This window comes from Dinoponera quadriceps, unplaced genomic scaffold (genome assembly GCF_001313825.1).
Source record: "Dinoponera quadriceps isolate SergipeBrazil2010 unplaced genomic scaffold, ASM131382v1 scaffold2088, whole genome shotgun sequence".
Lineage (NCBI taxonomy): Eukaryota > Metazoa > Arthropoda > Insecta > Hymenoptera > Formicidae > Dinoponera > Dinoponera quadriceps.
Window position 1 is genome coordinate 226,393 of NW_014556152.1, and position 25,483 is coordinate 251,875.

General features: G+C 51.9%; 1 protein-coding gene across 2 annotated transcripts in view; it reads left to right on the forward strand.

Moving 5' to 3' along the window:
* LOC106747026 (protein jagged-1) overlaps positions 1 to 25,483 on the forward strand; it is an 80,238-nt gene that overhangs the window by 20,555 nt on the left and 34,200 nt on the right. The window contains exons 1-2 of one of the 2 annotated variants that reach the window (XM_014624262.1): positions 11,067 to 11,526; positions 14,568 to 15,602. In XM_014624262.1, coding sequence (XP_014479748.1) covers positions 15,555 to 15,602 — 48 coding nt within the window. In that variant the 5' untranslated portion in view covers positions 11,067 to 11,526; positions 14,568 to 15,554. Of the gene's footprint in view, positions 1 to 11,066; positions 11,527 to 14,567; positions 15,603 to 25,483 lie in introns of those variants that run through there. The other variant, XM_014624261.1, reaches the window with a different exon arrangement.

Here is a 25,483-nt window from a genome sequence, read left to right on the forward strand (position 1 = left end):
ACGGGAAGGCGCGCTCGTTGCGAGACCGCTATACCGCGCGCGCGAGTCGTCGAATTAGCGTTAAATAACTATTCGCGATATTTCATTGCCGGTATATACGGGCTGTAACAGTGCGGCGTTGCGAATACGGAATTACCCGCGACAACCTAATCTTAAAATACGACAAACCCGTCGCGACACATCAAAGGCAACGGTAAATCACGCTGGACGATTAGCCGGCTTGATTCCGGGGCTCCTCCTCCCTGTACGACGCGGCCTGTTCGTAATTATTCCCGCGAGTCGAATTGCGTCCGCGTGATCGGGACGGTGATCGATCTCCCACGATGCGCAAATAAGTATCACGCGCAATAAGCCGAATAACACTCGTATGATTCACGCCGATGCGGTCGAGATGCGGTGTTACGCGAGCGAACGTGGCTTCGTGGACGACGCGGCGGTAACGTCTCGATCGAGAGAGTCTCGATGGGATTTTCTGAGGGAAGAAAATGACCGGTGTCCCGCCTTCGAGGTCAACGGGTGTGCTCGTTTTGCTCTCGGCGGGAGTAGCGTAACACACGCGCGTTTCAGAGACCTCGTCGAACGGGGCGCGCCGACGTTTTCGACGGAATTTGCGCTATCGCTTTTCATTTGATTCGCCCAGCGAGACGCGCGCGAGTCTAATGTGCGCGGGGAGATTAACGTGACTGAAGAGCCGACGGGTCAGGCGTCGAAAAAGTGCACGAGAGGAAGAAGCATACGGCGGAGAATCCGGCGTCGGATTATTAATACCAGCTTTGGAGGCTCTCTCGGAGCGAGTCGAGGCGGCGAAGCGTGCTTGCGGAGGTCCGCGCCGATTAGCTCGGCTCGATGGGGCCCGCGGGGGGCTCGAAGGGGGTCCATGCGAGGCCCACCGTCTTGTGGGGGCGTAACGGAGGTGAGACGAGACCTACGCGCAATTTTTAACTCTTAATACTATATCCAAGTCCTCTCCTTCCCCTCCTTCCCCTCTCGCGCTCTCTCTCTCTCTCTCTTTCTTTCTATCGGCCGTGCAGTCGCTTTGTTGCACGATCCACCAAAGAGTCACGTCCGCTCTCTCTTTGTGATTTTTTGGGTCCTCTAAAGTTCTCGGAGAACTTGTTATATCCGATGTAGATCACCGACAACGCATTCCGGATTTGACGCTAAGCGCGTCCGTGCTATTCTCGGCTGACGATGATTTCGGCGAGCGATCTTTATTTCGTCTTAGGTAAACGAAATTCAAGGTTAAATCAAACTCGACGCAAGGTGCGACTACCGCGGGTGTTCCTTCTCGGGGAGTGTAAAAAGCGCGCGAGAGGCGCAAGAGAAAGAGAAATTGGCGTAGGCAAGCCGGGGAAATTGTTTCGTAACGCGCGTCGCACGTACGTGTTAAAACGTGTCAATCCACGGAGAATGCCGGGACGTGACTTGATCCGCGCAGCCGAGATATACGAGTCGCGATGGACCGGGGGAATGTTAATTAGTTAATTAAAACGTTTTCGTACGTTTCCACGTTGGGATATATTTAGATAAGCCGCGTGTGCTTTTTGAGGGAGAACCGGACACCGTGATTATATTCTGGTCCCTCCTCTCCCCCTTCCCCTTCCATCGCTCGTACAGTCGAGGCACGAGATAAGTCCAAGATGGACCGACTGGTCCTCCTCTTGGACGCGTCGCATTCATGGGCGGTAACGATGACTCGATTATTCTAACCTCGTAAATATTTTACGTGCGTACAGCACGACGCAACATCTTCTACCGCGCACGAGCGAATCCGTTTTCGTCCCTCGTTGAAATTATACTTAAATATTTATGAACTGGCGAAAAAATTCGCGCGAATAAAAAGGCTGATTAATCGTGGCTGCGATCTGCGAAGGTGAATGTGAAGAACGAGCGATCTCAAAGTCGAATTTAAATCGCTTTCGTGTTAAGTCATTCTTCGGTCTGAGAGGAAGTTTTCTCACATATATTTCTGTAGCTTCTGCGGATATAATTAGGCGTTAACAGGCGCGTCAGAGCGGACCCAAGACGAGCGGAAAAGTAAAGTTTGCGCGCGTCATATCAGATAACGTTGTGGGATTAATAATTCAATTATCGGGTTACATGCGGACGCGCGAGCAACGTCCGCCGGAATTTGCCGTTTAACTTATCATTTAATGTTTACGCGTGACATCGCGGGTGATTAATGGTGGCCGGCGACATTGAATGGAATTCGAAAAGAGGAATGGAGGCGAGCTCTCGTATCCAGAACGATACACATCGCGGCCGGGGTCGCGCGTTAAGACACAGGTCTCCGCTTTCATTGCACGGACAATATTATTACCCGAGTATTATGTGTGTCCGATTACGTAAGCCCGCGCGCGATTTACATTATCCGCGCGAGCCGCGCGTTATTGAAAATCGCGTCTAAGAACTGGCACGCGATTATAATCTTGACATTGATCGCAGATAACGGCCGACGCAGGTCTCTATCATCGATCATTAGTTTCACCACCGGACGTCCACCTAGATTCTGTGGCGGTCTCGAGAACATTCCGAGCAGTGAAAACCGACATCGGCCGTAGCGATGTATGAAAGGCCGGCTCGTTTATCCGTCCATATAACGCGGCGAGACGTTCGCCGTAGAATAGAATTGTATGAAAGGAGAAGTCGCCAGCTTCTCGAGAAAGATTTTATAACCGCTTATTCTCCCCGTGGCGTGCGCGCGCTCTCGCGCACGCACGACGTGTGTGACTAATCTGTACTTATGAAAATAGTAGGACTGTCTTTTGAATAGAATATTATTTCCTTCTGAGAGAGAGAGAGAGAGAGATTTCTCATCAGAAATATTTATTACTGCGAGCAGCGTACTGTAATTTCTCTGCAACATATTTCCTCATTCGATACCTCGACAGTGTTGAAACCGAAATGTCACGTGTAATGTGAGAAGAATTTACGTTCGATTGAAATCAAATTGAGATACGAAGAAGGGAGCTTCGTTGAGGCCGAGAAAAACAATATTATATATATATACATATCTATGCGTAAAATATTAAAATAATTAATAGGGAGGCAACGATCGTTACGTAAAATCGAGTAGTACGACGTATATTCGGCGTTCATTCGCGCCAGCGTTAACTCGTCCGAGGCGCTTGTTAGCCGCGATATTTACACGCGGCTTCTCCCGCGAATCTCTCGGCGGAGGGACAAAGAGCAGATTTGCGTGGGCCAACGCACCGTGCGCAGCAATTACTCGCCGATTCCGACGTGCGCACGGACGGGAATCTTCATCGGTCATCGGCGATATCCGGATGCCCGTCACGTGGCGGCGTTTTGTGTGAGCACTATTATAAGAAGGCCCTGCGCGAAAGCGCGGTCCATTGAATGGACGATCCGGCAGGGGAATCGAGAGAGGAAGAGGGAGATGGCACGGCGGAGACGAGCGGAGACGAATCCTGACGGCCGTGGCATCGTTTAGTCTATGCAAACGTCGAGAGATCTCGCCGACGACACGCCGCCCCGTCTCGCTGCGATCTCGCCCGACGGTAATTAACTTTCGGATACACTGCGTGACTTCCGCTCACGATCGTTGGCGACCGATCGAATTTCCACGCGTCGCAAGAGGCGAAATCGCTCTCGAGAGAAATCTTCTACGCGGATCTCGCGCGATGTATGTGCGAGCGAACGGTCTCATAGCCCCGATTCATTTTGCTCACCTCGCTCATAAGGTCATGACATATTTCAGCTTACATTTCAGCCGGCGGATCGTGATTACGATTGTCTCTTAGCCTCCTTAGTATGCCGATGGAAGAGCCGTTGGTAATGTCGGTAACACGTCCGCCTCGTAAACTACCATGTATTTCTCTCGTTCCCTCGTGATTTTAATTACAAGTTTTCGCGCTGTCGTAATGGGCCCGCGTCAAGGGACGTCGTCACTTCGCGAGTTCGCCATTTTTTTCCTCCCGATTTATCTTCATCGCCGCCTATTATGCTCGTAAGATGGCTCGGGATGAAGCGCGCATACAAAGCTCGCATACAAATCTGCCCGCAACACGGTGGTACAATCGCGTCGGTGGGCCCGCGCTTATGAAACGCAATACTTTTACGCGGCCGCTTTCAAAAGCTCGCGCGTGGAAATTAACTGCGCGTTGCGCGCGCAAGCGACTCGTATGACGACTCGCGCGAGAAAGGAGGATCGAGAAGAGAGCGAGAGAGGAAGGGAGAAAGAGGGGTGTGGGGGAGAAGAGGGTAAAGCTGGTTGGCAAGAAATTCCTGCGATTTAATGGGATTCTTTGATTGCTACTTGATGCCGGTCGCCATTCAGCCGATCCGTACGCCACTCACGTATACCGGAGGCGTTCTCGTAAGAATCGCGGTTTCTGCCGGCTGGATTTAGGCGCGCGCGCGCGTCGATTTCGCGGATTTTCCCGGCCGGAGAATGGAAGAGGGAAGTGCCGTCCGAGAGAGAGAGAGAGAGAGAGAAAGAAAGAGACAAGGCGGCGATCGTTGACTTAAACGTGGATTATTAATAGAACGCCCGGATGTTTCCCACGGATGAATCGCGCAAGCAACTTTTATCTCCGTCCATTATTAGCGGCGGCGGCGGCGACGGGGAGAACGCGAGACGTACGGTGTGTATCAGATAGCCAACAGTTCGTGAAATATTCTAAGTGAACAAGTACATTAATGATAATGAGAGAGCACACTAACGCGGGAATATTCGGCGAACACGAACGACGCGCACGCTTACGAATATAATAACCGCTCCCCGCTCAGTCCGCGCCGTTACGTGATGTCTCACGTTACGTCACGATCGTCCCGCGCGGTGATTGCGAATTCGGTCTCAAAATTTCATGCGGTAATCGCGCTGTATCTCGCCGATCACGAAGCGTACGCACTCGGTTGCCGCCGGTTCTCGACGCGCGCCACGCTTCCGCGTGTGAGATGAATAACGCACACCTCCATCGCGCGTTCTCTTTCCGTGATCGGAGGAGTTCCGTGACGCTGGTTGTTTCGTAAAAAAAAAAGAAAAAAGAAACAGCGGCTGATATGCACCTGTTGTGCGTTCTCAACGGACGCGCTGGGAAGGATGATCCTCAAGCGGGTTCCGTGACATAACGAGAGAGATCGCGCGACCGCGATCGGGTCTCGCCTTCTTTCACTTCAGAGCGAGCAAGGCGGTTCGATCCGCGTCGATCGAGACCCGGTGATATTCACAGCCGAAGGAACACCTATCCCGCGTTTCGCAGACGTGCGCGACCCGATGGGGATCACTCGGGCATCGCGCTCGTCGCACGAACACGGCGGAGAACATCCCCCGGGCCGATCGACCGGTCCGAAAATGAAATTCGCAGAATTCGCCCGCTCTGCCTCTTCTCTCTCTGGCTAAGCGAGCACCGCGCTTCGTTAACGCTTCGAAACTGCACGAGATGCACGAGATCGTTAATAAGCGATCGCGCGCCCTAGCTCGGAGTTTTCATCGGGTTCGGCGGGGCGCAACGGATGGAAGCGATCCGCCAGGAACGCTCAATTTCCTGAGCGGATAACGATCGGGCCCGGTACGAGGCAGTCTAAGATCTCTGTCCGTAATTGACAGGTGACTCCTTCCACCGCGTCGACGGTTTCGGACGCCCTTAAACTTGGAAATCTTCGGCCGGACTGTAATAACTGTGGGAGCCTCTGCCTCCCTCTCGCCCCCTTTCTACCCGGCGTTTCACTCTTTCTCTTTCGCTTTCGAACTCGGGCCATCGAATAAGAATGAGAGGATCGATACTCACCCTTCACTTCCCCATCCCGGTTCCCTCGCTCTATCGTCGTCCTTGTCGCCCCAATTGCCGTCCTCTGGTAGCGTTGCTCACCTCCTGCCCCTCATTCCTTAAGGCGCTAAACGGATTTCAATCAATTCCGTCCGTGGTAGTCCAGCGACAGGTAGGAGAGAAAGACACCTGTTGATTCTTGTCACTTAACACGGCCGAAAATGACTTCCCCGTTCGCCTCGTTAAAAAGCCACTTTGCTCGCTCTCAATATATCACCGCCGTGGCATCCACGCGTCTGATACACCAAAGGGACCCTCCAGAAAATGGGCATCTCCTGGGGTTAATGGGATTTTAACTAAACCTGAGTCGGATGTCGTCAACGTCGTCCATCAACAGTCGGCGATGTCGATGACGTTCTCTCTTTCAGGTAGTAATCTCCAACGGGATTACAAAGTAAAAAGTCGGGGTAAAAATTTTCTGAAAATCGTAGCAAAATTTTAACGCGATATTGCGAGAAGTACAATTGAAAAAAAAACTTCCACCGTATAATTTTATAATTTTCTTACCTCGTATATAATCTTTTTTCGGCAACACGTCTGAAGCTTCGAGCAGTCCGACTGATTGATCAATACTCGATGTGGACGGATTCGGAAAGAACCAAGAGAAGTTCAACAAGAACGTGCGATTCAGGAGACTGCGAAGAAGCGCGTCGCAGGCAGAGCAGCTGCCAAGACCGTTTCCGCAGAGTTCTAACGATCGTATTTGAAAGCTGCGAATGTGGCCGTTACCTGCCGGCCATCGCCGGCGGACGAGGAGTCTCGTTCTCGGCGCGGAGAGATTAGATAGGTTCTTACTCGAATTTTTACTTCGATCCCCGCACGATTGTTTAATTTAACGAGCATAATATGCATATCGAGAATAGTGGGGCCCCCCGGGGGCCCTCGAACTACCCGGTGTCGTGATGCGCCACGCTAGCGCACACATACATAAGCACGCGCATATACACGCGAGACCCTTTATTCTTATCTCGAGCTTTTTTTTTAACATTAATTAACTCAGCCAAGGCTTATCGTGCGAGCTTCACCGACCCAACGTTGAACCGACCACGAGCCTTAACGGCCGCAGACTCACATAAACACACACACGTATATACGCAACTTGTACGTAACGTAAAGCGTAAAAGCCTGTGCCACACGGTCGCGCGGTGTGCGTGCGCGCTGTGACTTGCCGGCGCAGAAAATTGAACGATCACCCTCTGCGCGCTCCGTTCGTCATCGGCGTCATTCGATTATTACACGCCCAAATATCTGCGCCCGCCTCCTCTTAAGACTGCAATAAAAAGCAGCGACTCGCGATGCAGCGCCGAGGGGCGGCGAGGCTTACTTTCGCGATCTTCTCGAGACGCCAAACTCTCACGGGACCGTAATTATAATCGCTCCCCCCCCCTCTCGTCCTCATCCCTTTTTTCCCTCTTTTTTCTCCCCTTTTAGAAACCGACCGGGGGCCAGCCCCTGGATCGCAGTCGAATATTAATTATCTCGCTAATAACATTTTACCTCGTTACGATCGCGTGCGTGCGCGCGGGGATGGGGGATGCTTACAAAAACAACCGCCGCTGAGCAACCGCCGTTGCGTAATCTACGTATCTGAACGCGATCGGAAAGAGTCGCGCGCGCCTGTCACCGGTCGATAAGGTGCGTAATCGCAGACAATGTCGATTCCTCGCATTCGGGATAATATTGTAACGTCATATCTTTCGTCGCGACTGACTTAACGGCGCCACCCATAAATGGAATGCGCGTTGACTTTTTTCGCTTCTACCGCCGATGTGCGAGAACCAACCGCGACGGCCCGCTCTCGGCCAAGCGATAAATCTCTTTTATCCCCCTACCCGTCTATATATCTTCGTCTTCACGCATCTAATCGTTATTGACAACGTCACTGAATTAACGGTACACACCGCGTCCTCGCACTTTTCCGTCCGTGGCTGCCAGTGCGTCTTCCGATGGAACGAATTAGAGGCACTGAGTCGTACGTCATGAGGCACGTCATGCGTTGCTCAAACAGACGTCCGCTCGACGAGAACGCTCTGTCCTTTCGGACGAAAAATCATCGAAGCATCTGTGCACGATGTATTATCAGTCTCGAAAAACTGTATGACGTAGTGAAACTTGTAGAAATTACACAGATGCGCACAGAGGGGTTTTCTTCGGTGTATATCTTTGATGACGAAACACTCCTGGTAGAAATTTCATGCTTTTTTGAGCAGTCATTGGACAGTTTATTAACTTCTGTCTAATAACTGAGGAGTAAAATAATCTGGGATCCCAATCAAGATATAACGCTTTTATTACGTTGTGCTTTTTTCCAGTTACTGCACAAAAAAGATATGCAAAATTTGAAACTATTTATTGAGCGAAAACAAAATAATAAATGGACAAAAAAACTATTCAATTGATTAATAAGCAAGCCTACTACTCATGAAATGGGCAGTTTTGCCTTAGAAATACCTCTGAATAAAACTATCGAATTCTTGTCCACTTCCTAAGAAATATTGCTATAACTAATAAGAACGCATTAATATTAAACAGTAACTGGAAATGCGTGTCTAGGAAAACTGCATACATTCCTCTCAGGGATCCTGTGTTGGATTCAATAAATTAAATCATAATGTCAGATGCGCATTCGCTGATGACTCCTTGATGAAGTTTTTAATCGCGATGACGTTGATTTTTCAGAATTACTGCGAGATATCATCGAAAAGAGAGAGAGAGAGAGAGAGAGAGAGAGAAGTAAAAATGCATTCACATCAGAGGCGTACTTTTACTTTTACCGGCGGCCGTTATCCAAGTACGATCTTCGCGAACGCCTCGCTATTATTAAACGCGACGTCGAATGAATAGTGAACAGAGAAAGTTCTCCTTTATTTACGCGTTCGTCGAAGCGCCGCTAATTACGCGCCTTCGCCGTAAAATTTGCATGTCGATTCGCTGATTCGTTTCTTCGGGAATCCAATGTAACTTCGCCTTTGCGAAGAAAAATGACTGCGCGATTCTTCTAGGCTCGCTGTGTAACGGACACGCTTGCTTTCAGCAACAATTAGCGAGGCGTCAAAAGGACACCTGACGGGTATTCGCGGGATAACGGAACCGGGGAAACCAAGCTCTCTTAGGGTTCATGACACGCCTGTGGATTTGTCCGCGTATTTCCAGACGTAAATGAAATACCAGCGGAATGACGGAACAACGTCCTCGCGTGTTTGATGCTTCAATAGATTGTTGAAATTCCGCTTCGGGAAAACACAATACGCGCGCCGCGGGTTATAGACGGTCGTTTTAACTGACCGAACATACATATTTATTGGGGTCGTAATTATATTTCCTTACGAAATCAGAACACGCGAATAACAAAATGAAAACATTATAAGTATTTCGTTGTCACTTTATGACTATCGGACTATCACTGAAGCAGGAAATAAATGCGTGAGATAAATTTATCGAATAAAATGCGTCGGACGGTGCGTATACTCGCGTGATATCGCGAGATATCGCGAGATATCGCGGGATACGACTTTGCGAATAATTGTTAAACAGTTATTAGACGCAATTACTCAATTCGACTTTACACGAAGAAGCACAAAGGTACGAGCTCGTAAGAAGCTCGTGTCCTCGAGACACGCCGCGGATGCAGCCGAGTTCGAAGCAGCGACTGCGGTCCACGTGGAATCTGGTATCTATAGTCATCCGACGAATGCCTGAAGAAAGATCATTAAAATCCTCCTGCGTGTATACGCTCGCGCGGTTTGCGCCCCGTCGCGTATCCATTACACCGCGCTTTCGCAAAGGCTCCCTTCGGAAAGCTAACGTAAATTCATGAATAATGAAAATAGAAGGCAAGGAGAATAATATCCTTAGAATCCTGTCGACGACGCGACGCGCGAAAACTATGCGGGATTCGCCGCCAGGATATCCTCTTTGAAGTAACCCGTGTGTATATGTGCGTGTGTGCGTGTACACGTGCATAACATAAACAATAACACGCGTACCGTTCATTTATTTAACGAACGATCCTGATAAACTGGAATATCCCGCGGGCATCCCGCGCGAAATCTGATAAAAAGGAAAGCGGCCCGGGCTAAGGCGATTTTTTACGATTCTTTGATTTTTGCCACGGCGAGATGTGTCGCGGCGTCGAAATATTCATGGCCGCCGGACCGGCTCACATAATCCCCCGTCTCGTTCGAGCCGGGTTGTTGAAAAAAATGTGTGCGGCTATCCGGCTAATTCGGAACAATCTCGTGAGAAGAAACGAGACGGAGAAGCCGAATGCGCAGGGGGAATACCGGTAGGCCGTTTCTCGCAGGACGAACGGAACGGCCGGGGCCGTGCCGAGAGGCGAGGAGACGCGCGAGAATCGCGGGAATAAAGTGAAGTGTGAGGATCGGCAACTAAACGCCCCATTACAAGCCCTCGCATTTCTTCCACCGTCGATTCACGCGCACCGCCAAAAATCCACACGTTTTCTCGTCCGCGCGCCACCATAATCCCGCCGAGGCCGATCGCGAGGCTCAGCGGCCGAGGAATCAAGAGAGAGAGAGAGAGAGAAAGAAGGAAGAAAGGGGCAAAAAAAAGGGCGACGAGCTATCCGGCAAATTCGAAACGATCTCACGACACGGAGAAGACATGGAAGACGTGGAGGATGAGCACGGCAGCAACGGCAGCATATCAGGCAGCACAGGTGGAATCTGGTATCTGGCTCTCTCAGAGAGCTCGGACGGGACAGTCGGGGGGATGGGAAGCGGGCAAAGGGGGGTCCGGGGGCAGAGAGGGGAGGGGACCGCACCTAAACACCCTTGCGTGTACGCTCGCTCGCTCGGCCGTCCGCTCGCGCGTTTTCCTCATCCACCGGGGGAACGCGTGTGCGTTTCACCTCGTCTTTGCTCCCTCGCGAGACTCCCCGAGTCCTCGTTCCTCCCGCCTCCCCCTTGCGTCTCTGTAATAATGTGCTCACATATTGGAGTACCTGCGGAGCACCGAGGGGGGCAGTGCGGTGGGGGAGAGGAGCATAGGGAACGGCGCTTGGTAGAAAGAGGGGCTGCGAGGGGGAGAATCCGGTGGACCTCGAGGTAGACCGTACCCCGTATACATACGAGCTGGACTCGCGGATGTGTGAGTGAAACGTGCCTACATGCCCACCGGCGGTAATAAGAGAAAATAAGTAAAACCCTAAGGTACGAACACCGGAGGGGGCATAGGGCGGGTTGCACTGCGGCGAGGGGGTGAGGGGAGGGAGAAAGAGAGAGAGGGAGAGAGAGAGAGAGCGAGAAGATGGAAGAAGAGAGGTGAAGAGAGGCAGAGAAGGAGGTGAACCTGTTCCCGAGGGAGTTCCTTGACCCTCGGGGGGCACACTCTCTTGTGAGCTTTCGAGAGACGCGAGAAGCCAGCGGAGTAGCCACCATAATGCCCGTCGGCTAACTCGGAGCCCTCGAGTGAGCGAGTCCTCCGAGACGATGAGGAGAGAGAGAAGAAGAAGAAGAGGAGAGAGAGCGCATTCGCGAGCGAGCACCGGAGAGCGAGAGTGACAGCGATATAGCTGGTAGTAAGGAGAGGACGAAGGACAGCGGCACGGAACGGAATGAGAGGACGGGAGATAAAGAAGGATAGACGGAAATGCGGGAGACTGCAACGTACGAGAGCGAGGGAGAAAGAGAGAAAGACGAAGACCGTGGACCAGGCAGCATCACCGCGCAGCATCCCACTACCGATGTCCGTCCATCCGCCCGTGTGGACCATGGTACGTACACTATACTGCTACGCTACCACACCGGGTTCGTCGTCAGATCCAAGACTGCCGCTGAAGAGAGAGAAAGAGAGAAGGATAGAATATAGCCGCGCGCCGTGTTGCGCTGTACCATCCGTTACAGGCTCTTTCAGCCGAGGTGAGCCTCGCCATTGTAATGACTCTGCGAATCAGGGCTGACGCGATAGCGTCCTGAAATTTCATTTCGAAGATTAGGGCCCGTACCACGGGCCCCATCGTCCCTTGCCTCACGAATATTCCTATTAGGCCCCGTGCATCTTCTTATCGCGCATCGTGAAATTGACGCGTATAGCGACGTTCACCTGTTTTGCAGAAGGGACATCCGGTGAGTCAGTAACGGCCCGGCCGAATTTTTACTTTAATAATAAAGAGAACTTCTCATACCTCGGGGCGGATCGCGAAATGATCCGGGAACGCTGGAGTAACGTAATATAAAAGTCGTTATTTCGCTTCGTCGCGACGATAACCGTTCTCGATGACGGAAATATTCGCGACTGGAAGGAGTTACGCGCGAATATCGCGACGTGACGATTTTTTATTGAACGGCAACGGCCCTCGAGGAAGGATAACCGTCCGATCTGCCGCGAAAGAATTGTTAATCCGCACGATTATAATTTTCCGATTATCGGACGTCGTATCGCGTAAATGCGACATGCACATCGTTATTATGTAGTTCCTGAAAGGAGATCAGCAAAGGAGGTTTCTCATTGCGCCGATAATTTATAGCCGTTTAACCGCTCGGCTCCTCAGTTCGCACGATACTCCGACACGCGAATTACGTGGAACGGTATATATGTATGTATATAGGGCAGAAATTCAATGACGATCCACGATGCGGCGATGGCATCTCTTTCTCTCTCTCTCTCTTTCTCGCGAGCAAACGTAGCCCGCTAGCCACATAATGACGGTGGACACGCGACAGGACTTATCCATTATTCATCGTCCGAAATCATTCTTCGCGAATATATATAATTTCGTCCTGCTACAGCCGGGAGAGAGCCTACCGGGAACTCCTCGTCGTTCGGCCCGATATACACACACCGAGCTCGATACGACGATTATTAGCGACATTTAAACGCTTTTTTGTCTCCGTGCGAGCGGACAGCTAATTTACGAAGAGCGGCCTATCGGACACTTTGTAAATCCCTGAATTTAATGTGTCCAATCATCGGCGATCCTTTTGCCGCTCTTCTCTCTCGTTGCTTAAATTGGGACACGAAACGTTAATGACGAGACGTCAGGCATCAACCCTTCCAGCACAAGGGAGCGATTTCGTTATCTCCGCGCGATTCTACCGACGCAAATTTAACGCTGAGAAAATAATCTCTATCAATGGCTCTCGTCTGATTCTCGCTTATTATCTCGACTTTTATTTCTCATCTTTTTTATTCACATCACTTCAGCTCAAACCGATTCTTATTATTCCCATAATTCTATTATATCGAGCATCATATATTCAATACATTCACTACGCCTCTAATTAATTAATCGATTCGCGCGTAATCCCAATATTATTTTGTGCGAATGACAAATTAACTGCGTACTTCGCCGTGCTATCAGTTCTGTCAGGATAGGCGAAAGAAAGATCTATGTCCAGAAAGTTAACAGACCACGCGTGCACCGCGCTGCTGCGTAAAATTCGCGTGATCGAATCGACGTTCGTCGATGCGCGACGGCCGTCTCGCCCGCGGTCAATCAACGAAATTCATATCAGCCAGCGGCGCAATCCGCGGCTTGACGATGCCTTCGCGACCGCAACTCCCCGAGGAGCGGCCCCGCGAAATTCACATCTCGAACGGCGGTCACGGAGCACGCCTAGCCTCGCGTTCTCGCCTCGATCGCATTCGAGAGAGGTGAGAACACACAACCGCGGCGTTACCGACTCGCTCGTGATGAAACCGATTGTAAGACCGTATATAAGTAAGCGCGTTCGCTCGCTCGTGTTCGGCCGGGCACCAGCATCCACGAGGGGCACAAGTGTACGTCGTGTAATGCCTCTCATAGAGAGGCAGGAGAGAGCAAAGAGAGCCCTCGAGATGTGCGCGACACGCACACAGCCGCGGAGCGTGATCGCGAGGCCCGATGTACACGCACGTGCGCTGGATTCACGCGCGCGCACGCGAGGTGGACGTACGAGAGGATAAGAGAGACGTACAGAGACCGTGGAAGAGTGGAAAAGAGACAGAGAGAGAGAGAGATGTCGGCGAACGTGTGTAAAGTGGCAATGCGATGCGGGAGGAGAGAAAGAGAAAAGAAGAGAGGGAGAGAGAGAGGACCCGGTGAGGATGCGAGGCTTGGAGCGGAGCACGCGGGGTGAACGTAAGGGGGTCCTCCGTGCTCCCGGAGGTGGAATGACTGGGGAAGGGGTCAGAACGAATGAGGGGGCCGACGAAGAGCGGGGGAGGGGGGGACAGGCCGTGGTGGACGGGGGGAGGCCCGCAGGCCGGCCCGCGGCTCCGACTCAGTATCCCCGGAGCGACCGAGTAGTGTACCCCGTGGAGGTTGCTGCGTTTTCGCACTCCAGCGTGCGCGCACGATAGTGAGACACAGTAGTACACGCGCGCGCACACATCTATACATACGTATGCACATGTGTACACACACGCGACACACACGTACGCGCAGATACGTGTATACACACGCCGGCTAGCCCGGGCAGCGTGCGTGCACCACGTACACCAGGACGCGCGATACGTCCGCATACGACGCCGGGACACGTGCACACACCTGTTCCTTCCGAGCCGTGCATTCCCGCGCGAAACACGCGTCGTCCGAGTAATCGCGTGTGCGTGAGCAGTGTCACTTTGTCTCTCTCTCTCTCTCTCTCTCTCTCTTCGCGGTGCCGAGGGATTTCTTTCTCACACGAGGGTCGCGAGGGAATCGATCGTCGCAGGAGGGACGCATTCATACGGAAGATCGGCGCGCGACTTTCGGTTCTCGCTACGATCTCTTCGCGTCGAGCAAACAGTCGGTGCGAGTGGATAATTAACCAATAATCCGTTGTTACCTGACAGAGTCCCGAATTGCCGCCGCCATGTTCGTCCCCCGCAATACGCGTCAGACCGAGTAGTGAGCCGGCCGGCGGGGAGGAGCGGCCGATCGAAACACCACCCTAGGCGAGCCGATTCCCGAGCTCCACCCGGACCACCGGAGACTATCTCGTCGGCAACAGTGGAACACGTGCGCTGGACGACATCGCGCGTCGAGGAAAGCAGGTGCCGTGCGGGCTTTCTCGCGCGCGCGCGCGCGCGATCGCTTTCTCCGACGAATTCGGAGCCGGCGTGAACTCAGCCGCGAATCGCGCGCTTAGCTTCGATTAGTCTCGCGCGCGCGCGCCATACCGGTATCGAGCGTAGCGATAGAAAATGGCGAACGAGTGAGAATCGCGAGAGGAGGTGTGTGCGCGGGCGGAGGTGAGCGAAGAAGAAGACGGGGATCTCGTATTCTCGCGGCGATATCGCCGATAGCCGCTCGCAGCGGCGATCGAGGGAAAGGTACCTGTCCGCGACGCGAGAGCGCACCCGAGACGCCTCACCTGCCTCCCGTTCCGCGTCCTCCTCACGACGCGTCGCGTTCGCCTCTCCGCTCGTTCTCTCTCTCTCTCTCTCGCATCTGCCCCTCGCGTCGGACTCGATCGTGCCGGATGACCCGGGCGAGAAACCGCGGACAACAACGGTGAGGCGCGCGCGCGCGGGCGCGTGCTCGCGCGAAACCTCCCCCGAGTGTTGACGAGTGTTGAGTGTTCGACGGAAGGGGGTCTCATCTCGACGAGCAGTGGAGCGATTTTAATTCGGTGGTGGTGCGCGGACCGAGAGGGAAGATCAGCTAAGTGCAGTGCGCCGATCGTTCGGGAATATCGTCGACCGATCATAATTCGTTGGTAATTCGGTGAGAGTGGTGAGAGCGACGGATACGCGCGGCGGGAGTGCTCGACGGCCGAGGAACAGCGGCAACGGGGATCGGTGATATGCGGTAGTCGCGGGAATTCCCCAGGGAGAGACATGAGGACGGCCGCCGCCTACGTCCTGTTCCTTGCCCACCTCATACAGGTAAGCGCCGCTATCTTGCGTTCCGCTCCTGGCGAGCCAGGGTGGTGTCCTCTTAGCGAGGCGGGGAAGATCGGCGGGAATGGAATTCATCGGCCGATAACCGACCGCTTTTAGGCTCGCCGCTCGTTTGAGTGCAAACGAGTCGGTCAAAATGAACAGGTAGAACAAACCGTGTTTTGTCGTTGAATTTTGCACAGGCAAAATGAAGTCGGCGTCCTTCGGTATTTTGTTGAAAGTAAAACTACGGAGAAAAAAGTTTGCTTTTGTTAACCGGAAAGAGGGGACAACCAGATGTATTTTTGAAGGAAATGGAATGTCCGGTTATAAAAAGCAGAAGTTCTGTTTCCGTCAATTATCTGCTTGTTCTCTTTCTAGTTGATGCGATCATATTTTTTCCGTGCGGATATCGTCGGGGAGATTATGCGATATTGTTGATTCTATTCTCGAAAAATTCGTCGCCCACGCCTGTTTATCGCGATCTACTCTGCAAAGCACAGATGTAGAATAGATCATATATCGCTCGGCGAATCGACGGTCTTTAATCGTCGGTGACGTAAGTACGGGAGAATATGACGTATTTTTCGCACGTATCTCCGGGGACGTTTCCGCTTGTGTTAGAACAAGCTGTACGTCGCTGTACGCAGTCTGGTAACGTCGCTACTCGCGGTATCTTTCACTTCGGGCATTTAAGCCGGCATTTAAGAGCCGTAAAAAGCACAGTATGCGAGAAGATCGCGGTACTATTTATACTCGCACGATCGGCGCGCACTTTTCAGCCCCTCGCGCGTTTCCGCGGTCGTCGAGGCGCAGCTCGGCCGTGTTCAACATCCGTAACGCAAGTCACGTCGGATCATTTGCTGGGAACGGAGTCGCAAATTTCGCGCGACAGGTCCAGCGAAAAATGTCTCGTTCCTTCGCCCCGACACGCCAATAACGAGTGAGATCGGGAAAAAGTGCAATGCGGCGGTACGACGGGTATTCGAACAGGTGATGCAAGCACACATCGGAGCAGCCTGGGGCATGTGCCGTTCGCAAAAATATACAGTTGCGACAAGAGAGATCATTACGATACATTCGTGAGCGGCTGTGAACTCGAGTTTTTTTCTTTAAATATTACATATACTATCGAGGAGGCATTTCAGCTCGCGGCAAGTGCCGTAACTTGCGCGAGTAAACACCTTTATTTGCCGATAGATGCAATAATCCGTATGCCTGAGAAAAAAGTCAATAATTGCTTCTCAAAAGTGAAGCTGCGACGATATACATACACCGAAAGGCTTTAGACGTCGCATCATATATTTCATTATTGGTCTGTCGGATGAGAAAATTGCCTCGAAGGCGAGACAGTACACGGATTTCTCGCTTGAGTCGTATATAACCGAGAAGATCGAGTTCATCCGGGGTATCCAACTAGGTTATTTCTGAATATTTGTGCATCATGACTGGTTGATAATTTGACGAATCGGCGATGATTCTCGAAAGCAGTAGTCATGATGCTCAAATAATACCTCTGATTGGAAATTTCCGATGTCGCCATGCCTCGGGAATGGGCGTTTGCACGTATCCTTACTGTCTAGAAACAATAACGTGGCACAGAAATCGCCCGTTGATCGATTAGAGCGCTGGTGCGCTATCGATATAATTCGAAGGAGATTTAGCATCCGTGCGACGCTATCACGTGTCGAGCGTTAATATTCGCGAGATATCGCGGAGTAAGAGACTGCGCACGGCCGGCTATTTCCATACCAGTCTCTCGACTATTTATTACAGATCGCGCCGCGATCTCATTGAAATAACGCTGTGGCTCCTTGCGAGCGCGGAGTTTGCCGCTCGTTGCATCATCGCGCAAGGTGCCGTCGTGCGTGATGCAGCATCTACGGCGCGAGGCTGTTCTCACGTATGCGTTTCGATCTCGCGGTCTTCCGCCTCGGAGAACGATCGATCGATGTTGCGGAGTTACGCGCGGAAATAATGCAAGAAGAAGAGAGAAAGATGTTCGATATCGGCGATCATCGTGTTGGTGCAACTGTTAATCACGCAGTCGACCGCGGCTGAGCTTTTAACCGATAATATATGCATATATATTTAAATATATACGCGTGTACTGTGTTTATATTATTAGAACGCTCATTTAAATGCGCATTTTCATTTGAAGCACATTAAATTACATTACAATTCCGCAGCTTCAACGGCCCTTGTTTTGATCGTGAGAAACTTTTCGCGAATTCGTCGGGGGCTAAAGTCGCGCGCTCAACGATTATCGATAATCCCCTCAGAGATGAGATAACGAAACACTCTCGTGGCGACGATAGACACGCCGCGAGATTTTTGTCACTCTTGTTAGACGTGCACCGGTAAAGCCGGCTTTTGCATAACGCATGCGCGCGCGCGCGCGGCTTATTCGTTACCACGTCTTAATTGACATCGAAACGATCCGTCGATGCACGTCGTAACACGTGTCGACGTTTGGAAATGAGCTGGAAGGCCGCGTTAATTAATTAGAGAGATTAATGCGTCCGGCAAGAACGTGTTCGCCTCGGTGCGTCGACGGTGTAAAAACCGATTATATGTATTAATCGCACACATTAAGACAAATCAGTAGCAAACTGCTGTAAAGTGGAGCGATTAGATAAGTAGCGGCGAACGCTAGCACGCGATGATTCATTCGACGCGGCTTATTAAGTTATCCATGCCCTTAGATATTGACGAGATAGGGAACCTCCCTCGTCGCGTCGTCTCTGCCGCGACGTTTACTCCGAAAGGAAATGGTCGGACGTGTCCCCGGACGCGAAAAACGCAGCTGCTCGCCCATAAAATTCTCGTGAGTGGCGACTCGCGCGTCGTAAATAGCCACCTCTTGTAAATTCGCACAACGTCGTACTTTCGCGCGTCGAATCGTCCGATGATTGGGCAACTCCGCGAAAATGGACCGGCCATTTGCGAAGTAGGGAAAATGACTGTCGTGCGTGTATCGAAGAGCGAGAAAGGGGGTGGGGGGGAGGGGGGGGGGATCAACAGCCGAGAGAAAATGCGTGACTATTGACACACTTTGTGTGGACGCGCGGCGTGACGCGATTGTACGGTTGGAAATGTAATCGAGTTTCATCACAGCAAAAACCCTCTGGTCTGTCCGAGTTCCGTTCGTTAGATAACGATCTTCACGATCGGAATTTGCTTTTAATTAATCAGCGCGTCGACGCGACACACTCCGCGCACGCTGTCCTCGTCATTGTTGTTTTTCCACGTTCTCATCCGTTTTTTGTCCGCCGGACGGCCACCGTCTCTCGTAACTCGCGGCTATCCCGCGAGTTGCACAAGGATAGGGGAGGGCGGTGCTACATCCTTCTCCTTGTTCTCAGCCCGGAGATACATACTACTTACCGTGTAAGTACGGCTTTTTTTTGCGGATGTTGCCCCGTCACTCGCGCTTTGTAATTTTCTTGCTGCCTCTCTCCTCCCGTATCGCGCGTTCTCGCGGCCGGCATCGGCCAGAAATGACAATGCGACGCCCGGTGGTTGTCGTCGTCGTCGCCTGAATCCGAAACCGCCGTCCGGCGAGTCGTTACCGTGAAGTCTACTCGCGGTACTTGCTCGCGCGCGTACTTGGTACGAACGAAGCAACCTCGAAAAAAAAAGTGGTGCTCTCGAGGCGAATACGGTTCGTGCTTTATCTGCTGATCGCTTATCACCATTATATTGCGCGTAAGAATGCATGTTAATATCGCAATTAACGTCGGAGTACCGCATAGATGTGTTGTTTCTCTTCGCATGAATTACAATATAATTGTTCAGCCATTCAGCGTGCCGGAAGCGCGCCGATACAGCGCGGAATCTTAGTGTCCTATTGTTAGCCGCGGTGACGTGCCTGCGAACAGTCGGGAACAGTATTAATCCATTAAAGACCATTAAATTTTCGATGCTCCGCGCCGTGAACTTCGAACGGTACAACGAAGTAACGAACTTCCGAGAAGGTCCCGAAACATATTGCACACGCGAACGTTTTATAATATGTACTTCTGAAAAAGAGATAGGCAGTGAGAGATAGATAGATAGATAGATAGAGAGAGAGAGAGAGAGAGAGAGAGAGACGGGAAGGCAAAAGGTGTATTAAAATTAAAACGATCACAGCTCGTCCTTTGGCCGTCCCGCCGTTCCGTAATACCTCTCGGCAAAATAACTGAGATCACGCGAAAATGATTAAATTATAAATATCAAATGTAAATTGCCGGGTTAAAGTACGGATGCGCGCGCGCGCGCGTGTGTGTGTGTGTGTGTGTCCGTTCACCGAGGAGGCAAATCCACGCTTCCGTAACGATCGACAATTTCGGTCCAACCCGGCGAATAATGGGAGCTTAGGAGCCGTAGCGTTGCCTCGCCGACCCGGAGTTACCGGGGGTCACCTCTCTTGGGCCTCTCTCTTATAAACGACTTTCGAAGAACGGCCGCGGCCGTAGAGAAGAGGGTTCCCGCGCCGTCGTTCCCTCGATGATTTCGACCTAGTGCAATTAAGCGCCGCCGCCGCCGCCGTTGCTGCTGTTACTGCCGCCGCTGTTGCTCTCTTTCAATTACAGTCCGAGCGGAATTACCGTTATAACGCGCGCGATGCCTCCGTGCGAACGAGCTACGAAAAAAAGTTGCCCGAAAGTGTACCGGTGAAGCGCACTCCGAATTCTTATATATCTGTGTGTGTGTCTTCCATTCGGACTGTTATCTTCCGCGTTCGAAGTCTCATCTTTGTTTTAACTCGAAAAAGCGTCCGCGACAGCGGCGGCAGCGTGAAAATTCGAGGGAGCGAGAAAAGGTGATACCGAGAAAAGGAGGGGGAGAGAGAAAGAGAGAGGGAGAAAACGCGATCGTGAGAAAGAGAGTTTTATCGCTCGCAGCGCGTTCCTCACGCGCGTCTCCCGTCGTAATTTGCAAAGCGATTACTCTCGCGCGCGATTTCTTGCGCGATTCCCGACCTTCCGCGCAGCTGACGCTTCCTTCGACCACGGCGGCGATCGATGAGTCCGAGATCGAGATCAACCCGGAAGTAGGCGCGTCATTTTTCATCGACCTATGCGGCGGAACGAGTTTGTATTCTGCTCACTGCTCACTTGTAAATCGTTACTCCAACGTGTATACGTAATGTACGAGAAATTATGTCGGTTTTCGCATGTATTAATGCGTCTCGCGCGATTCGCTTCTCGATAGCTTCTTCAACCGGTTGATTTCGTTTCGTAACAGCAGAGACGAAGGAAAAGACAAATTTTGTTGACGCGAGGACTTCTCGCGGATTTCGGATCCGCATTTCGATATTTCACGTTCTTTCCGTCTCCCAGCGATCTTCGCAGCTCCTTCGGCGCAGATCGCAGCGATGCGACCGGCGAGAAATTTTTATTCGCCGCGATGCGCGGTTAATCGAGCGCGATCAACCTCCAGACCGGCTGATTAAAGACGATTTCACGGGAAGCCGCGGCCGATCGGAAGGTGTTGATGCGGCCTGACTAACGAATACGCGAGCCAAGGCCGGCGGTTCGCCGGAACCCTTTGTCATTGCGATTTTTCGCGGCCGGCGCGATTCCGCGAGGCGAGGATGATCGCGCTGCGAGCGAATAAAAGAAAGAGAGAGAGAGAGACGCCCGTCTATTAAGCTTGAAATTGCGCGGGGCCTCCGACAATTATCGTAAACCCCCGTTATGGACGCCTGGTGCTGAGATCGATCTCTCGTCTGCATATGTGCAGCGGAGCGCGCACAGGTTGCGCGGGGATGCGCTTGAGATTCGCCTCGGCGACTTTTATCGGCCGCCGCCGCTCGCCGCGATGATAATTCATCGTCTCCCATCGCCGAGGCTTAATTATCCGCTGAACGTGCCGTGGACTATCGGTTCTCGTTTAATACGAGAAATGCAGTTTATGCGACCGGTCGTCGTCGCCGTCGACTCCGATTCCTAGCGTTAACACGCATCCGCGGGCTTTCCTGTTCCCGAGCGACGCCCCACCACGATCAGTATTTCACATCGTCGTTATTGTCATTATTATAAATGCTGTTACACTTGCAAAGTCGAACGAGCTTCGGGATTCAAGGTTTTCGACCAACTTTGACGCGATTACTTTTCCCCGTGCAACACTCTTGTTCTATACACACACACATACACTGCAAGTCCAAATTGTTATTTTAGCTGAGGCTTTTCTTATATATTTCTTGCCATTTTAAATCGTGTCATTTAACACGCGATTGGACGTGTTAATTTATAATTTAACACGATCGAACGTTTTAAGTAACGTAATTTGAAACGATAAGAAACATATAAAAAGAGCTTCAATCAAGCGTGTCAATTTTAGACGTTTATGAGTGTAAAAATAACACACTTGGATTTACGATGCACTCGGTCTCACCTCGCCGTTTATTACGCGAAAACTTGACAGTGAAGTGAACAGTTAACATTTCCGCGTTAACGACGCCACAAAAAATGATTGAATGATTAGCGGACCGACGGGGAATAATTAATGCATTTGTTAGGAATACGCGGAAGAAAACATCCTCGACGTATATTTCCCTGACTTTCCCGGCTTAGCCCGATGTTTTCACCGATTTCCACGTTGAAAGAGGAGACTTTCCATCGATAACTTGGCGCTGAGAAGACCCATCACGAAACTCCGCATCGCAGATCTCGGCGGAACACTCGCGCTGTTTTCTCGCGCGTTTCTTACACAGATTTTCGCTCCGCGAGTCGCAGCCGTACAATCGGACAAGAAAATCTTGGTCCGACGTGAACGGGGCATAATTAATCGAGCGTGATTGATTAGCCGGCCGATCCCAATCGACTCGCGGAGTCTCGGACACGATTGCTTCGAACACGATCGGCTCGGTGCTCAGTTTGATGCTCCGGCATGACTCCGTGTCATGAACACACCTTCACCTTTTGGAGGATCCAAAGAGCGACCTCGTACGAATTTCCATGAACCTCCCCGACGATCGTCGCTGCTGGTATTTCGTGGGCGTCGCTAATTAACGTGCTAATACTCGTTAAAATTGATCTGTCGCGCGGCTTAATTAAAATTTATAACACACGTTCTCGGTTAAGTCATGGCGTAAACCGATGGCTCGGTCTCTTCCAAGCGACGGGTACTTGAGATAAAGTCGAGCGGACGTATAACGTCCTGACATCGTTCGTTCTTCTCGCTCTGACTCGCGACGTCGACCTGTTAAGACCGCGCGCCCCCTTCCGCTTTCGTCCTGGGAACCGATCCGCAGCTTCATCTCGCGCATCCTTTCCCCTCTCTTCTCTCTCTTTCCACGCCTATCAGCGTGACCAATTATCGGCGTCAGCAGGACGAGCAGGAATTCACCGCGTCGAAAGTGAAAACGATGGCTAACTGGGAGGAGATGCTCGCGCGCTCTCGACGCTCCTCGATTCACATCGCGGTGCAACGATGAGGAACGTAGAAAGATCGGTAACGAGCCGAGATCTGACTGAGGGAAAGAGGAAGAGAGACGCGCGAAAGAAAGTCAAACAAAATATTAATCCCCAGCCCGGCTGGAGGAGGATCGTCGGTGAGCGAGAAGGAAGAGGAAGAGGACGGAAATAACGCGGGACGCGATGATGGCCAGGGTGTAGGCAGGAGTAAACAGGGAATCCTTCTTGAAGGCAAGAGCAGATGAAGAAGAAGAAGCCTTCCGCGCGGACGCGAAAGCTGCCGGGCGAAGAACAGAAGGATCGAGGAAAAAGCCGCGGCGCAGAGACGGAGGAGGGAAAGGAAGAAAGAAAGAAGGTGAGAGAAAGAGTGAGAGAGAGACAGGGGGTCCTGGGGCACAGATGAAAACGGGCGCACAGCAGCCCCCGATGTGGAGCCGGGGCGGGTTAAAGCGAAGCGTTTAGCCGGCGGTCACGCGAACCTCCTATAAAAATCAGGCCCGAGGCGGAGAAGAGGCGAGCCACGGCGAGCGCTTCGCAGATAGACAGATAATGCGGTCCGGTGGCGTTGCCCTGTGTGGCGCGATGTGGTGTGGCGTTGCGTTGTGTGGCGTTGCGGTGTGCCCGGCACGGTACCCTATGGACCGTGGCGCACAGGTGCGTGCCTGCGAGTCCTTTTTCCCGCCGGCCCGGCATCGCCGGTAGTAAGTGAGGGCAACAGGCGGAGAGGAGAGAAAGAGAGCTTTTACGAGTTCGTGGAAACGAGCCGCGGACGCTCACGAGTTTCGAAACGCGCCGAGCGTAATGGGCTACCCTGATACGGTACGCGCGATGGGAATCGCCGAGGAGGAACAGCAGCACGTGACCGCGCGGATATTAATGTAACGTGCGTTTCACCCCGCCGGGAAAGATCGGGGGGCACAGTGCGCACGCTTTGAGGTGGGTACGCACTGAGCGAACGAACGACGAATGTGTAATATGTTCGCGTCTGAACGCGCGTGAACTTTCTTTGAGAAAGTACCTTATGGGCGAATCGCTGCTGAATTCGCTGTTTGTTCCTTATCCGTTCGTTCAGTATGTATCCAACTTTAGATACCTCGCGAGATTGATAGTATGAGTACGTGAGTACGATTGCGACGTCGCGTTGATTGAGATAGACTTACATTAGACGGAGATCTCTATCTCTCGGTAGAACGGAGAGGCAGACTTACACTGTAAGGAACCCATTTAGTTGCGTCAAACTAAATTCTTGTTCGTATACGGGCAACCAAATGTTTTGGTTAAGAATCAAGATTTGGTTTTTCCTTAAAAATCTCGGTTCTTGTAACTAAAATTTTATTGCCTATTCGCTTATATCCAGGCAAGAATTCAACTAAACTTTCCCAGTGTACGCGAAAAGCCGGCGACCGAAGATACTCTACTCGGCGGTCCGTTCGGGTGGGTCTGGTCGAGATGGTCTTTCTTTCCGCGAGGGCTGACACAGTTTCTTCGAGTTCGTGTTAATCGGATTTCGTTCGAATCGCGGGCATCTCCGTTATTCGATCGAAAAGCCGGCGAGAAGAACGAGCGCGAGAAGTTCGCCGGTGCGAGGACGACGCGAATATCATCGTTCTCCGCTCGGGGAAAAAAGACGCGTCTCCTTTTTTCACGGATATCTCTGTGCTTCATTGACCACCTCCGCAGTTCTTGCTTCCTCGCTGCCGACAATCGTGGACAAAAGAGTGTGACGCTCCCGTGGACGTTGGCAAGTGTGACCGGTGAAATTCCGCGGCAGCCTATTAACAGTTGCTCCGTTTCGCGCCGCGTTTCTCGAGGAAGCTTCGCGTCTCATCGCTCGCGCGTCGCCGAAGGCAAGGAAAGGCTCGTCGACCTCCGCGAAACAAATTACACATCGGTGACGATACGAGAGGGGGATTTAATAATCCTTTATCTTCCACGAAGACACACACACACACACACACACACAGTGTGGTATCGGTCGTTGCACGCGGAATGAATAAATTATCCAGCGCTGGCCGACCGACCGACCGACCGACCGGCTGGCTGGCTGCCTTAAAACGATATTACAGCCGACGTGTCAAATCACATATTTGAACTCCTTTACCTCATCTCAAATGCATAGCGTGCGCATTTTACACGCCACATTTCGCAACGCAACGAATAGACGCGACGGAAATATGCGACGAAGCCGGCCGGCCGGCCGTTTAGGAGGACGACATAGCGGGATTTATCGCCGGCAGTTTGTTTTCTTCGGGAATTTCAATAATGAGACCATCTGAAATTCAAACGGGGGATCCGGCCTCTCTCGGGGCCCCGCGTTCGCGCGAACGAGCGAGCGAACGAGAGCGCGCAGGAGGGTAACCTCTCGCGGCTCGTTGCTCATTTTCGTGTTCACTGAACTCGAGAGCAGCGGCGCGCCGCAGCGTCGATTATGATTAAGTGCGCGCCTTAACGCTTAGTCGCCATCGACCGGGGGGGGGGGGG